This window comes from Dasypus novemcinctus, chromosome 7, assembly GCF_030445035.2.
Source record: "Dasypus novemcinctus isolate mDasNov1 chromosome 7, mDasNov1.1.hap2, whole genome shotgun sequence".
Lineage (NCBI taxonomy): Eukaryota > Metazoa > Chordata > Mammalia > Cingulata > Dasypodidae > Dasypus > Dasypus novemcinctus.
In genome coordinates, this window is record NC_080679.1 from 29,356,087 (window position 1) to 29,372,748 (window position 16,662).

The 16,662-nt window shown below is 36.1% G+C and overlaps 1 protein-coding gene across 1 annotated transcript in view; it reads left to right on the top strand.

Annotated features, from left to right (window-relative positions):
- Window positions 1-818: 818 nt before the first annotated feature.
- Window positions 819-16,662, top strand: part of ABCA12 (ATP binding cassette subfamily A member 12) — a 116,181-nt gene continuing 100,337 nt past the window's right edge. The window contains exons 1-3 of the mRNA XM_058299661.2: window positions 819-904; window positions 9,142-9,327; window positions 11,113-11,291. Coding sequence (XP_058155644.2) covers window positions 9,277-9,327; window positions 11,113-11,291 — 230 coding nt within the window. The 5' untranslated portion in view covers window positions 819-904; window positions 9,142-9,276. The remainder of the gene's footprint in view (window positions 905-9,141; window positions 9,328-11,112; window positions 11,292-16,662) is intronic.

Sequence of the window (16,662 nt, forward strand, 5' to 3'; positions counted from 1 at the left end):
AGCCTCCAGGGCACTAAAACAAAGCCCAGGCCCTGCTGCTGATGTTCACTGTTATCTTTGAATAGTAAACTTCTTTGCTGTGAGGATGAGAAGGAACTTCTGTCCAAAATTCATGAAAAGTTAACATGCTGGCTTCAGACACATTAATGCTATAGATATGAACATGCCCTTCTAGCTAATGCGGCAGATCCAGAAAACGCTGCCACATTATAAATAGGACTAGATGAGGTCGCTTTGGGAATTAGTTAGAGTATCCCTTAATCCAGACTAATTGCTTTGTCCCATTTATTTGTTCTGAAATATCATTCAGAAACCACTTTGGGGAGGAGGGATTTACGATCCTAAGCAGATTTCAGCTTCCCAGTTGAATAATTAAGAAGAAAACCATCATCCACCGTGCTTTGGCAGATCCTTGAACAGATGTTTGATGTGATGGATCTCTGGAGCTAGTGGAGGCACCTCAAATCCTCTAGGCCTCTACAGAAATGATTCAGTTTATTGGGCAATAATATTGATGATAAAGTTTAGTGATACAAACTGGCATGATAACAAATGGCATCTAAATGATTGGGGAAAAACCAAGAGTTGACCATAACCACTGTAATTTTAAGTGAGAAGAAATGCCCATGGAATATGCCTGTTTGTCAGAATGAAATGTCCATGGAAGATGCATATGAGCACATTCTTGCTATGGGGCATGTGGAGGTATGAGTGATATTTATGGATTCTTATGTGATCATGCCCATTTTTATGTGTTATTTATTGGTTGTATTTAGAATGCTAATCTATTCTTTTTTCACACTATACCACAGTAATTCCCAGTCCAAGTTCTGATTTGGAAAGCGCTGGAACAGATACTTTCAATAGCAGTCGATTGCTTGCACGGATCCTTGGTTTGGAAAAGGTAACTTTACATAGTTCTGTAATAGACAGATAATAAAGAGAGATTGAAAAATTCTTTTTAGGTGAATAGGAGGGATTCCCCAATTGAAAGAATATGGAATTTTGAAATAACAGCTCAGGGAACTTTCAGGAGTTTGTCAATAAAATTCTTAATTCTGAAACATTCTGAATTCCTTAAGATCTTGGGTATTTATGTATGTACTATTCTGTGAAAATCTCTTAATTGCACTTAAGATTTTTATTTAGTAAGAAATATGCAGGCATTATGTGTGACCTTTCAATTTTCTGAAGCAGGAAAGTAAAAGACCAAATGAAGTTGCAACAAGGCATCAAACTTACTGCCTTATCCACACTAATGCCATTGGAAAATATCTCCCCAAAGTAGGAAAATACTTTCCTTGAATATATTTTAGAGATTTTACATATGGGCTCCCTCTATTTATTAGTTATCATCTCCTTAAAATTGTTCAGCTTGCAACATAATAAGCATAATTTCTATCTGAGGTATAAACTGGACCTGTAAGCAAAATTTGTACGTGTGTGTCTGTGTAGCTACATAAATTTCAAGAAATTGAATTTTAATGCCTTTAGGCTAAATGTACACTTTCCGTTAACCACAGTCCCCACTTCTTCTTACTATCCATTGCCCAGTCAGATTTGTATATTTATTTGCTTGCCTGATTTCTTAGGCATTTGAGTCCTGCTTTATGTGCTCTTCAGAAATGAATAAAATATCGTTTTAATACTTTCTCTTATTCATTATCTCTTACATTATCTCTCTCTCTCTCTACACAACACACACACAAGCCTTTTTAATAATATAACCATATCTTATATAGTAGGTATTTCTTCCATGTGAACTATGAAGAAATGTTTCTGACCTTTAATCATATTCCAGTGGCCATTAACACTGCTGGTTAATATGTCTCTGTTAGTTACCCTTGAACTAACATTCTGTATAACTAAAGCATCTCAATAAACTAGTTTATGCAAATAAGCCAAAAGACAATGTAAAAACAGTCTACAGGAAAAGACACCACATGTATCAAGACTACTTTGCAAATGCTGGCTATTAATATAATATAAGACTTTCCTACTCAGTCCAAGTTAAATATTTATACAATAATGAAGGTCCCTAAAGCACCCAGTTATGCCAAATTAACTCCAGTCATAAGCCTCCCCAGGGGAAGATAGTGAACTAAGAAGCTTCTGGAATCAGCCCTTCCATGAAAACAAAGGAACTGTCTGAATCAACTATTTCGAAACTCCAAAGTCTAGTGGACCATTGTGCAGTGTCCAGGGAAGAGTGAGAGGAAGGGGTAAATTGTGGTAAATGCCTGTGAGTTCTACCCTCCCTGCAGTGGCTAAAATCCCCTGACCCCCAGCCTCATGGCAGGCAGCAGTGGAGACTACAGCTTGGGCACTGGTGCAGCTTGCTGGTGCCAGAGTGGGACATAAAGACCTAGTCCTATAAACTCTGGGTGTGTGTGCTGTGAGCACTGATCACTGCTTTTGATAAGTTACTTCGGATCCCTGGGGGATCGCACTGAAGGCAGCCATTGTTTCAAAACCCTCTGGCAAAGGCAACTGAGGAATCTTAAAAACAGTGATCTTCCTCAAAGCTATGGAAAACAGTTAAAGGCCTGTATTAACTAGGCAAGCACAGAATCAAAAAATGCAACTTTAGGGAAACAGACTTGGCCCAGTGGTTAGGGCGTCCGTCTACCACATGGGAGGTCTGTGGTTCAAACCCGGGCCTCCTTGACCCGTGTGGAGCTGGCCCATGCACAGTGCTGATGTGCGCAAGGAGTGCCCTGCCACGTAGGGGTGTCCCCTGCGTAGGGGAGCCCCACGCGCAAGGAGTGTACCCGTAAGGAGAGCCGCCCAGCGCGAAAGAAAGTGCAGCCTGCCCAGGAATGGCACCGCCCACACTTCCTGTGCCGCTGACGACAACAGAAGCAGACAAAGAAACAAGACGCAGCAAATAGACACAGAGTACAGACCCCCGGGGGAGGGGGGGAATTAAATAAATAAATAAATCTTTTTTTAAAAAAATGCAGCTTCAAAAGCCATAGGAGAATCTCTTGGCCTGCTTGCTGGCCCCTCCCTCACTCTAAAATGCAGGGTAGAGCCAGCTTGCACTCCCACTGTGGCTCCCCGGTCTTGTTCCAGAGGACGCAGATACTGGGGTATCTGTGTACATACTGGGGTGCATGTATGCCAGTGCCAGTCTGTAAGGTTGAAATCTGAGGGAATGAACCAGGGAGCATGTCTCAGGCTCACCCTGCCAGAGTTTGTCCAGGGGGCAGAGAAGTGGCTTGCAGATAGCTAGGACAATGTGAGAAACAATTAAGATGAAGTGGCCTGGGGAAAAGGACTAACTGCATTGAGTCACATAAGACAGGGTTTAGGAGAAGTGAAAGTCTAGTTCTAAGGGAGGAAGGGGATGTTCCCTTGAACTCCTGCAAACTGTAAATGCAACAATTCCTAAGGCCACTAGCAAGCACAAGCCCAGGAAAAGGAGCAGGCTCCATGGCTGCATGCGGACTCAGGTAAGACAGAGGGGACCCTGCACTTCCCATCTGCCCCAGCTGATCTTCTTGATAGGAGGGCTGAGTTCTAAAAGACATCACCAGCCAAAGAAGAGCCAATTTGCAAAGATTGTGAAAAGTGTTTTTTGATTTGGTTCGTTTTTTTATTAAATCTTGGCATTCAAGAAAATCTCTGTCATGTCACTAACTGGATACAAAATTTATTAACAGACAACTCAGGGACTAAATCCCAAAATTAGCACTTTAAAATATTAAAATGTACAGTTTGGAACAAAGGATTACTCTTCATTGATGGTTTCTGTCTTTTTATCTTGTTCCTCTGAATAGGCCATCATTTCTTGTTTATTTATCTTGCAATCTTTTTTTTCCATACTGTAGTTTGGACTTACCAGAAAAAGACTTTAAAAAAGGGATCCTCAATATGTGCAAGGAAATAAAGGAAACTATGGAAAAATAACTAAAGGATATGAGCAATATGGAAATTTCTTTGAGATTTTTAGTAGAAACCAAGCAGAAATAGTGGATATGAAGAACACAATAACTGAAGTGAAAAAGTCCCTAGAAGGTTTCAACAGCAGATTGGAGATGGGTGAAGAAAGAATCAGGGATCTCAAAGGAGGTCACTATAAACCGATACAGGGGTCAATTCAAGAAGACATAAAAATTATAAATATATATGCACTGAACAGCAGAGCCCCAAAAGATATTAAGCAAATACTGACAGATTGGAAGGGAAAAGTAGACATTCTACGTTAATAGTAGGAGACTTCAATACACTATTTTCAATAATAGACAGAATATCTAGACAGAAGATCTATAAGAAAATAGAACACTTAAATGATCCTCTAAATCAATTAGACGTAAGAGACATATATAGACCACTTCACCCAAGAGCAATAGAATACACATTATTCTCTAGTATACCTAGGTCATTCTCTATGACAGAGCATATCTTAGGTCACAAAACAAGTCTCAGTGAATTTAAAAATATTGAAATCATACAATTTGTCTTTTCAACCACAATCAACCACAATGGAATAAAACTAATAACAAATGGACAAATGGAAAATTCATAAATAAGTGAAAATTTAACAATGTACCCTTAAACAGTCAGTGGGTCAAGGAAAAAAATCACAAGGAAAATTAGAAAAGATCTTAAGGTGAATGAAAATGAAAACACAGCATACCAAAACTTATGGGATGCAGCAAAGGCAGTGCTGAGAGGGAAATTTATAAATCAAATGCTTACATTAAAAAAGAAGAATGATCTTGAATCAGAGACCTAACCTCAAAACCCAAGGATCTATAAAAAGAAGAGCTGACTAAACCCAAAGTGAGAAGAAGGAAGGAAATAATAAATATTAGAGCAGAAATCAATGAAATATAGAATTAAAAACAATAGAGAGAACCATTAAAACCAAAAGTTGGTTCTTTGAAAGTCTCAAAAAAATTTCTGATAAAGAAAAAAAATAGAGAGGACACAAATAATTAAAATAAAAAATGAAAAGGGAAATATTACTACCAATCCCACAGAAAGATAGCCATGTTGAAAAAGAAGAATGAAACTGGAGGACTCACACTTACTCATCTTAAAATTTATTAGAAGAGAAATGAATTTGATTCAACTGATAGAGCATCTGCCTACCATATGGGAGGTCCAGGGTTCAAACCCAAGGCCTCCTGACCCATGTGGTGAGCTGGCCCGCACACAGTGCTGATGCACGTAAGGAGTGCCATGCCACACAGGGGTGTCCCCCGCTTAGGGAAGCCCCACGCACAAGGAGAGCTCCCCGCAAGGAGCTGCTCCACATGAAAAAAGTGCAACCTGCCCAGGAGTGGTGCTGCACACACAGAGAGCTGACACAGCAAGATGATGCAACCAAAAGAGACACAGATTCCTGGTGCTGCTAAGAATGCAAGCAGACACAGAAGAACACACAGTGAATGACACAGAAAGCAGACAGTGGGGGGGAGGCAGGAGGAAGGGGAGAGAAATAAATAAATAATAAAAATCTTAAAAAAACATTCTTTTTTAGAAAACCACAATAATCAATACAGTATAATGCCACCACAAGGAAAGACATCTAGACAGATGGAATAAAAATAAGAGTTCAGAAATTAACCCTCACATTTATGGCCAACTTTTTTGATAATGTTACTAAAACCACTGAGTTGGAAATAACAGTTTCTTCAATAAACGGTGCCCAGAAAACTGGATGTTCATATGCAAAAGAATGAAGGTGGATCCCTACTTCACATCATATAAAAAAATTAAAGTGAACCAAAGACCTAAATTAAGAACTAGAACTACCAAACTCCACGAAGAGAACATAGGGAAGTACCTTCAAGACCCTGTGTTAGGCAATTGGTTCTTAGACTTCATACACAATGCATGAACAACAAAAGAAAAAATAGATAAATGAGACCTAATCAAAATTAAAATCTTTTGTGCATCAAAGAACTTTATTAACAAGGCAACCCACAGAATGGGAGAAATTATTTGGAAACCACAATCTTATAAGGGTTTAATATCCAGAATATATAAAGAAATCATTCAACTCAACAACAGAAAGGCAAACAACCCAAATAAAAATGGATGAAAGACTTGAATAGACATTTCTCCAAGGAGGATATACAAATGGCCAAAAAAAGACATGAAAAGATGTTCAACATCATTTGTCACTAGGGAAATGCAAATGAAATCCACAAGGAGATACCATTTCACACCCTCTGCAGGGTTTCTTAGCAAGGGCTCTGTGACCTTGAATTAAAAAAAAAAATTCTTGTGGGAATGTGTTGGTGCGGGTGTGATATATTTATTAAATAATACACATTTATGTGTATGGATGTAGTAAAGGGTCTGTGGTTTTCATCTGACTGGCAAAGGGGTCTGTAGAAAAAAAAGTTTAAGAACCCTTACTTAAGAATGACTACTATTTTTAAAAAATGGAAAATTAAAAGTGTTGGTGAGAATGTGGAGAAACAGGAACACTTTTAATTTGTTAGTGGGGATATAAAATGGTGCAGTCACTGTAAGAGACAATTTGGCAGTCCCTCATAAAGTTAAATATAGAATCACCATATGACCTGGCAATCCCACTTCTAAACATATACCCACAAGAATTGAGAGCAGGGACTTGAACAGATATTTGCACACTGATGTTCACAGCAACAATTTTTTACAATAGCTAATAGATGGAAACAACCCAAAGGACCTTTAGCCAATGAATAGATTTTGAAAAAATGAGATATGTATATATATGTGTGTGTGTGTATAGAGAGAGAGATATATACACCCTTACACAATGGAATATTTTAGCCATAAAAAGAAATGAAGTTCTGATACATGTGAGAACATGGATGAACTTTGAAGACATCATGTTCAGTGAAATGACAGACACAAAAGGACAAATGTTTTATGTTCTCACTGATATGAAATAATTAGCATAAGCAAACTCAGAGTCAGAAATTAGAATATGGGCCACCAGGGCTGGGGCGGGGGTAAAGAACAGGGAATTAATGCTTAAATTGTATAGCACTTGTATTTGGGTTGATGAAAAAGTTTTGGTAATGGATGTTGGTGATAGTAGCACAACATTGAGAACATAATTCACAGCAATGAATTATAAATTTTAATGTGGTTAAAATGGGAAATTTTAGGCTTTATAGATGTTGCCAGAATAAAAAGTTTAAAAATAAAACAAGACTGTACAATACAAACCATGGAACCCAATGTAAACCATAGATTATAGTTAATAGTACAATTTTAAAAATCCTCTTTCAACAATTGTAATAAATATACCCCACTAAAGCAAGGTGCTAATAATAGAGTATATAGGAACTCTGTATTTTATGTAGAGATAGGTTTATAGATTTTCTATAAACCTATAATTTCTGTAATTTTAGAAAAATCCTTCCAAATCAGGCCAGTGTATAAATCAGGGAAAGTTATATTCCATTCAATTTCTTCCATATAGGTTCCTAGAAGTAACAGTCTTGCATGGAACCAGATAAACTATTTAATATCAGAATAGTATTGCTATCCTCAAAAATACCACTTTATAGTACTGAAGCATGCAAGTTATCTTACTCATATGGAGTAAGATTTCAGAATATTGTGCATCAGCAGAGTCATATATTTAGTGATAATAAGTCAAAATGAATTTTCTGTGTCTAGGTAGATATGTTTAGAGTTGTTTGAGCAGGGATGGGATATAAATTTAGGACACATATTAATTGATGCTTGTGTCATCTCTCTCATTCCTTTTTTTTTTTTTAATTGCCCTCTGCAACCCTCGTTAGAATGAGTAGAGAAATCATTTTGGGGTGAATTCGTGTGTAATATTAGGAAAGAGAAGACCTAACACACTACATCCTCGAATAAGTGGGTTCTCTCTTGTTCCATTGCTTTTAGAAGTCGAGTCACTGGAACGCAGAGTGTAGATTTTGTGGTATAAACTGAGGGTGAGACTGAAGTTGGCCTCACATCATAGGGCTAAAAGAACAGATTATTATGACGTACTCCTTAACTTTTACAATTGAGTATGACTGGCTGTGTAAATACGTAAACAACTTAATAATGGTGCATGTGATCAATATTTTGACTGAAAATAGTGCTGTACCTGTGACTGGCCTGTATTGTGAAATGTATGGGAGTATAGTGATTCCATTATGAAATTACTTTCCAATTATTGCTTTTAGTAATTAAACTTGCATATATATTTTTTCATATGCATGTTTTCCTTTTCTTTTTCTGTGCCTTAGACCTAAATGGAGGAATTGCTTTGCAAATGATAAATAATTGATTTGGCCGTTTCTCTAAGGTTCCTCCTGTTTTGAAAGTTTTCCAAAGATCATGGCCATTTCCCTTGAAGTTCACAGAGAGTTAGGACACCTGTGCCACTGCTGCCAAAGGACCAGGAAAACGAATAAGATTTTTATGTTTGGAGATTTTTGTGACAAAAGATCTGCAGCATTTAGTTTTCCTGGACAGAGATGGGAAATGAGTTCCATTAAGCAAATCATATATACATCAGTTAATTTATGACAATGACAAGAATTTACACATTCACAAATTCTCTTGGCACTTTTCCTGGCTAAGCTCAGTGTATTTTAGTGATTTTAATAGTTGCTCTAGGAAAGCAGACTTGGCTCAGTGGATAGGGCATCCGTCTACCACATGGGAGGTCCACGACTGAAACCCCAGGCCTCCTTGACCCGTGTGGAGCTGGCCCATGCCCAGTGCTGATGCGTGCAAGGAGTGCCGTGCCACGCAGGGGTGCCCCCTGCATAGGGCAGCCCCACATGCAAGGAGTGTGCCCCGTACAGAGAGCCACCCAGTGCGAAAGGAAGTGCAGCCTGCCCGGGAATGGCGTCGCACACACGGAGAGCTGACACAACAAGATGACACAACAAAAAGAAACACAGATTCCCTTCCCACTTACAACAACAGAAGCAGACAAAAAGAAGAACACCCAGCAAATGGACACAGAGAACAGACAACTGGGGCGGGTGGGCGGAGGAGGGGAGAAGGGGAGAGAAATAAATAAAATCTTAAAAAAAAAACATAGTTGCTCTATACAGGACTTTGACTATTGTGACGGTAGGTCAGTGTCCTTGAAGACTACAATATTTGTATGTCTGTTTACTAACATTATAATCCCACTTTCCTCATACCCTTTTTCAGCTAGTAAAGCAAAACTCAACCTCAGAAGATGTAAGAAGAGAACTCTGTGAGAGCTACCCAACATACAGTGGTGACTATGCCTTCTCCTGGTCCACTCTAGGGAAAAATGTTTTTAACAAGTTTTGCCTTTCCAACATGACCCTTTTAGAGTCTTCTCTCCAAGAACTAAGGAACCACATCTCTCAGGTGAGTGTGGATGTCCTAATAAAAGAGTCACAGATCTCATAAAGAATAGAAGAAAGGTTTATTGTTTCCATTCACACACCAACAAAGTGACTCAGCATGAGACAAAGAGCAAGTTTGTAGCCACATGGATTGGGCAATGCTGCCCAGAGTATTTACTCACTGATGGCATGGATCCCTGCTGAAGAGATTTGCACATACTGTTGAATCCTAAGCAATAGCCACGTAGCGTTTCCATGTGCAGGATTAAAATTATTTCAATGCTGAATCAAAAATATTGACTTAGTTAATGGAGAAACACCTTTGGAGATACAATATGACTTTGTATAAGGGTGAATGAAGAGTCTCTGTTTTCTCTGACATGACTTAGAATGTTATGTGATGTTACTCAGAATGTAAGGTAAGCTTAGTAATTAAACCATTAGAGCCATGCAACTACTGGAAGTTAGAAAATGGACCCTTTTAGTTTTGCTCACTGACATCAAACAATTTGAAAAACTAACTTTTGATGTAACAGTATAATCTTTCCACCAAAATACTACATGCTTGAACCAAGAACATTTTTCAGTAGGGTGTTAATGACCATTTGTATAGACTAATCTTAAACTACACTAGTGAAAATAATAAAGACAATCTAAATTTAATGAAATTCCAGATGAAATGAAAGGTCACAAGAATATTTAGAATTATCTTCAAATTTTATAGACAGGAATAAGTGAAATGTCCACTTCTATTATTTTCCCTTTATTCTCTGAATTTATTGTACATAATTTTTATCTAGTAGAGAATGCTTTAATTACCTTTTAGTTGTCTGAGTTTTCTGAATGAATTGGATTAGAGACACTGTTACAACAATCCTAATCAGAATGTTAGGCACTTAAAATCCTTTCTTAATAAACTCCGCAGGTATGTAAAATAGAATGTGTGGTCAAGAATACATTGTTAAGAATCATATTCTCAACTTGTAAGTCCTTGAATTAACAGCACAGATAAAAAACCCAATTTCACTAGTATGACTGACTTTATTAATTGCTCTGGGATGGGTTATAATGGAAAAAACATTTTATCTCTGAAGGCACTAGCTAGATCCTCTAATCAGAGGAGGAGAAGAGTTCATGGATTTTTATTTGTTTGGTCATAGTATGATGTGTAATTATTACATGGAGGCAGACTAAAGATTTTATAAAGATTTTATAAAGATTGATTTTATAGGCTTACTCACTGGTCATTTATTACAACTAAAGTCCCTGTTATTGCAACAGGACTTTGGAAACGTTTTATTACACTAAATATCTATAATTGCAGTAGTGATTATTTTCATAAGTGTTCATATGTATGCGTGTGTATGTGTGTTGTGTGTGTGGGTATAGTTGTAAGGGTTCTTGCCCCCAAATAAGAAGAAGTCTGGTAACGGATTTAGGGAGAATACATCTGCAGCTCCAAAACCAGATCCTAAAGAAAAGGTAAAGCATCACTCAGAAACTAATTTTATTTCAGGAAATTAGTTTTAATTTCCAAATAGACATTTAAAATATTTTGAATGAAAATAACCATCTTAATCAAACTTTAAATATGTCAATTCCTGGAGCTATCGAAAAAAATCCAGTTAGGTTTAAGTACATTTGAAATGGTTGCAATTTTTCCAAATTAAAGGTGCCAACATATGTAAAAATCTGAAGGAATTGTTATATATGAAATCTAGCTTTTTGATGCTCTCAAAGACATTAAGCCATGTGATTACAAATGTTAAAGTCTCATTTTTACCCCCTGTGTGGTTTACTTTTCAAGGTCTCGAGTGACCCCAACAACCAGAAGATTGTATTTCAGGAATTGGTCAAGGTGCTGTCCTTCTTTTCAAAAGTGCAGAAACAACCAGTTCTTTGGCAGTTTCTCTCTAGTTTTTCAAATGTGTTTCAGAATGACACAACACTAAGTGATCTATTTGATGTTCTTCGAAAGGCAAACAGGTAAGAAAATGTAAAAATTAGGTACACTGTTTAAAAATATATATATTTTAAATGTTACCTGTGAGGATCACAGTTACATAGATAATTTAAATGCAGGGCAAATAATCCTTCAGCACTTTACTGCTGATTTTAGCAATGAAAATGAGTGCATTCATTAGGTGTAGAAGAAAGACATGGGGGCGTGGCAATCATTGGGGCACTTGAGGAAGCAAGAAGGAACACTGATCTTACAGCTGTATTGTCACTGCATGGCCTAGTGCTTCTGAGAATGAGGTGTGTAGCAGGAATAATGGTAGATTGGGTCAGTGCTTCGGGCTCATTCAAGAACAACCTGAGCTGTGTGTGTCTAGCATTTAAAGTTCCCCCATCATTGATATTCTGCAATGGAAATATTGTGATTCGTAATGGAAGAAACTGTAGCACTGATGTGGAGAAAGTGGCCATGGTAGCTACTGAAGGTAGGGAGAGGGAAGAAGAGATGATGTGGGGGCATTTTCAGGACTTGGAGTTGTCCTGAGTGGTACTGCAGGGACAGACGCTGGACAATGTATGTCCTGCCATGGCCCACTGAGTGGACTGGGGGAGAGTGTAAACTACAATGTAAACCATTACCCATGTGGTGCAGCAGTGCTCCAAAATGTATTCAGCAAATGCAATGAATGTCCCACGATGATGAAAGAGGTTATTGATTTGGGAGGAGTGGGGTGAGGGAGGTGGGAAGTCTGTGGGGACCGCTTATATTTTTTGAATGTAACATTTTAAAAAAACAGAGAGAGAAAAAATGTAAAAAAAATAAAAACAAACAAAAAAGGGAATGAAGACAAAAAACTGCACACATATGCAGAGATGGATGTAGAAAATACATGATACTTGTCTAATTTTTGTGCATTGTTTCGGGGGTTAGAGTGAAGAAGGGAGAGAATAATTGTAGATTTTTGCAAATAAGTGTAATTCAAATAAATGTTAATTTTAAGTGAAAAAAAAAAGTTCCCTCAAAGAAAAGATATGATTGGGTTTCAGTTGGCACCATCTAACACAAAACAACCTTGCTGATTAGAGCAAGGGAGACTGGATTCCCTCATGTGCAGCCAGCCTGTAAGTGACCTTTCAAAGCCTGCATATTAGACTGGTTTTATAAGACATATATGACACAAAGATTGGAAATTCTTTTTGCAAGAGAAACTCCTTTAAGGTCTGCTTTCTTCACAAAAGCAGTCTGGGCATGGCCAGCATTTGGAATTTAATGGGTTCATATGCAGGATTGAGAAACCCATGGAGAAGGTTATTTTTGACTATCCTGTCTGGTTAATTTGGGAATGCTCATTAAAAGAAAACAAAACAACTACAAATCAAAACTATCAATTAGTGAGTGCCTATTATATGCCAAACACTTCATTTGGCTCCTTACATATATCATTACATTGAATTTTACAGCAAACCTATTATTTGTTTCCAAATGAGGCAACAGAGGGTCATAAAGATCAGGTATTTACTGATCATGCAGCCAGGAGGAGTTGAACCTGGATTTCCTAACTCCAAAGCCCAGGCTGCCTCTCTAATACGTCATTAGGAGCTGGTGTATTCTATTTTAAATGTATTCTATTTTAAATGAATCAAGAACCAGAAGGCTACTCTTATCTTTTTTGGAAGGCTTCCAGTAGCTTAGGTTTGTACAAAGACCTCTTATGTTGTTACATTGATTTCATTTGATTTTCACAATAGTGCTTTGAGATAGACAAAATATAACCCTGTTTGACAGAAGAAAAAACGAACCTTCCTGTAAGTTAAATGACTTGCCTAAGGTTCTAAAACTAACAAGTGACAGAACCAAAACCTGAACTAAAGGGATTCAAGCCCAGGTCCAGTGTCCCTTCCATTGTAGAATACCATAACTAAAGTATAAGAGTAGCAAGATATCAGTAAATTTTTTCCTCTAGGTAGATCCTCACCTAGCTCTTAGGGAAATTTTCATTCATCCAGAATTTTGACCCTTGATCTTCCTCCTCCAATGTATAGTCTGTCTTAGAAAGCAAACAGATGAATCATTTAAAGGAGAATCATTTGAAATGTATAGTGTAGCAGTGCCAGGAGTTAGTCAAAATAGTGTTCAGAACACTTTGAGGTACCATTCCAGATTCACTAAATGGGTAAAATTTTAAAAGATAGCTGATCCCGGTTTGACAAGGATGTGGAGGAACTGGAATTCTCATACATTGCAAGTTAGAGTATAAAATGACACATCCACTTTGGAAAACAGTGTGATAGTTTCTAATGAAGTTAAACAGTAGATTGGTATGAGCCAAGAGTCTATTCTAAGGTATTTACTCAAAATAATGAAAGTGTGTGCCCACCCAAAAACTCGTATGCCAATGTTTATAGTAGATTTATTCAAAATAGCTAAAAATAAATCTTCATCAACAGAAAGGCTAAACAAATTGTGGTTTATTCATACAATAGAATTCTACTCAGCAATAAAAACAGATTACTGATACACACAGCAATATGGATAAATCTCATGAATATTATACTGTTAAAAGAATGTAGAAAAAATACATAATGCATGTGTAGGTACTGTATTGTTTCATTTATGGGAAGTAGTGTATCATTCTACTTACAACAAAATTAATCTATAGTGATAGAAATCAGATCAATAGTTCCTGGGACAAGTGTTAGGAGCATCAAGAAACTTTTTTGGGGTGTATAAGTGTATATATTTGTCAAAATCTTTGAACTGTACACTCAAAATATGTGTATTTTATTGTATGTAAATTATACCTCAGTAAAGTTTGTCTAAAAAGAAACACAAAAACAACAAATAAAAGATAGAAATATACAAAATAGCATTCAGTAGAAGGGGGGAAATACAAATAAGTTTTAGGCATTTTGATGTAGTAATTTACGTAGGAAAGACATTGCATTGTGTGTACAATAACATTATGCAATAGAATATGATTTAAGTAATGATTATTAACGTTGTAAAACAGTCTACGTAATAAAAAATAGTTTTTAAAAAAATAGCTTCAGCTTATTATAAAACAATTGACATTTGACTTTTATCACTTAATTGTTCCCCATTTACAAACCTGCTGTGACCAATATAATACCCCCAGTTACATGTGGTTACTGATCACTTGAAATTTTAACACATGATGGAAGAATTGAATGCACAATTTTAAAAAATTTCAATTAGTTTATATATACATTTTTAAATGTGTAGTTGATTCAGTTGTTGGAAAACACAAGTACATTTGGAACAACTTTAGTGTGAAAATAATTTTCACCTGTAAATTTAATGAAATCTACCTATAGATGAAGGATTTTCAATGAAAATGTACTCTCTGAATTGAGATGTCTGTAAATATAAGACAGTAAATTTTGAAGACTTAATACAAAAAATAATTAAAATATTCCCTTAGTTTTCTATTGATTAAATGGATGAACTGGGTTTAAAATATATCTTATTAAAATTAATTTCACTCTTTTAATGTGGCTACTAGAAAGTTTAAAATTAAACATATAGTTCACATTATATTTCTATTGGAGACTGTTCTATAAACTTTTTTGTCAAATTTTAAGCTGACAGTATTATTATTAAAAGCCATAATTTTCTCACATACTATGGTTTCACTGATTTATCTTACCCTTTCTTGAAAAAGTAATTGATACAAATGGATCCAGTAGAAACTTTAACATTTCCTCCAGTTTTAAGTTGTGAGTTGCTCTATAAACCAATCACCAAAATCAGATTATAATATTAAGGTATGACAAAACTAGCAAAAATTAGCTATCTCATAAATCAAGAACAATCTCTTAAAAGAGATACACGATTTACACCTTTTTAAAGGAAAAAGCTGTGCTGAGATATGAATCATAAAATCTAATTTAATTACCTTTATTTATAAGGAGACATTTAAATAACATCCATTTTGATAATGCTAAAGAGCAAGAAAAAATATGAAGTAAAATAATTTATTTTGATGCTATTTAAAAGAAATTCAGGGAGAGTGGGAGCCAGGATTCTTGAATTTTTATATTATGCTTTGTGAGAAAAAGGAGTATTAAGTCTACTGCTGTTTTATTAATAATATTGATAAATAACAATAATACTGACTGTTTTAATGAGATGTCAAGCACTGCGTTTTTGAGGGTGTTACTTTAGGACAAGAGGAGGGAGGCGGGCAGGGGCCCAGCTGGAAAAGTCATCCGTGACCTGACCGACTCCATGATTGCCAGGGTTCAGGAGCAACCCAAAGTCGAGGACAAGGAGACTCTTTGGGCAAATATAAAAACACCTGAGGTATCACTTTCTGTATTCACAGAGCAGAGATGAAAAGATACAGTCATGCCTCAATGGCCAAGACAAGGAAACATTTAGAACACAAAGCTGGTGTAATATAAATTTAACAATGCCAGGAGACTCTGTGCAGAAATATCCTGCCCTCCCCCTATCTTGATGAAAGTTATCGTGCCAGAGGCAAGACCTAGGTTGTAAAGAAAGCAAACTTTGGAATTAGCAGACCCCTGCTTTACACATTACTTAGTGGATAACTTTGTGTAAGTTTAACTTTTTTTAAATTTTAATTTTCCCAGTTGCAAAACAGGGTTAGTAAAATCTACTTCATGGAATTATTAGGAAACAAAACAAAATTATTTACATACATATACATATATATGTATGAATGTGTACATGTATATATACATACAAATATGTGTTTGTTTGCCCAATTATACTAGAAATTAATTAGAGATCACTCAAAATTAGCTCTAACAGTTTTTATTTCCTATCTAAGGGGCTAAAATTAAAAGTATATTCATCTAAATTTAAAAGTTCCAGAAATATTATAGAATATCATGAGATTAGTGCATCTCTTGCAGTAATAGGCATTCATTTGGATGCAATAGGAAACACTATTACTACGTTTAACTTCACGATGGCAAATTGTTAACAAAAGCCTTTTGTGAGTTACTACCTGAGTAAATTAAAGCCCCTCAGACCTGATGGTTGGTGTAAGTCACAGTGTTTTTCAAATGCAGTCAGACATACTTGTACAATGCAAACATTAAAAACGTACTAATAAATAAAAAAGCATTACGTAAATAATATTTTGGAAATACAGAATGAATTCAAACATACATGAATTTTCAGATTGTCCAATCCCCATTGTGAACTGCCTCATCTTATTGACAACATAAAAGTCATATGAAGACAATGTCATTTAGTCTGGATTTGATTTTTAATGAAAATAATTTCCAGTATTTAATTTTTCCATTTAATTTAAAAAAATACCCCTACATTGAAGTTGCTTTCCCTAACCATTTATTTATGTCTTAACATAAAAATATCCAAGTGATACGAAATTTGCTTCTTATT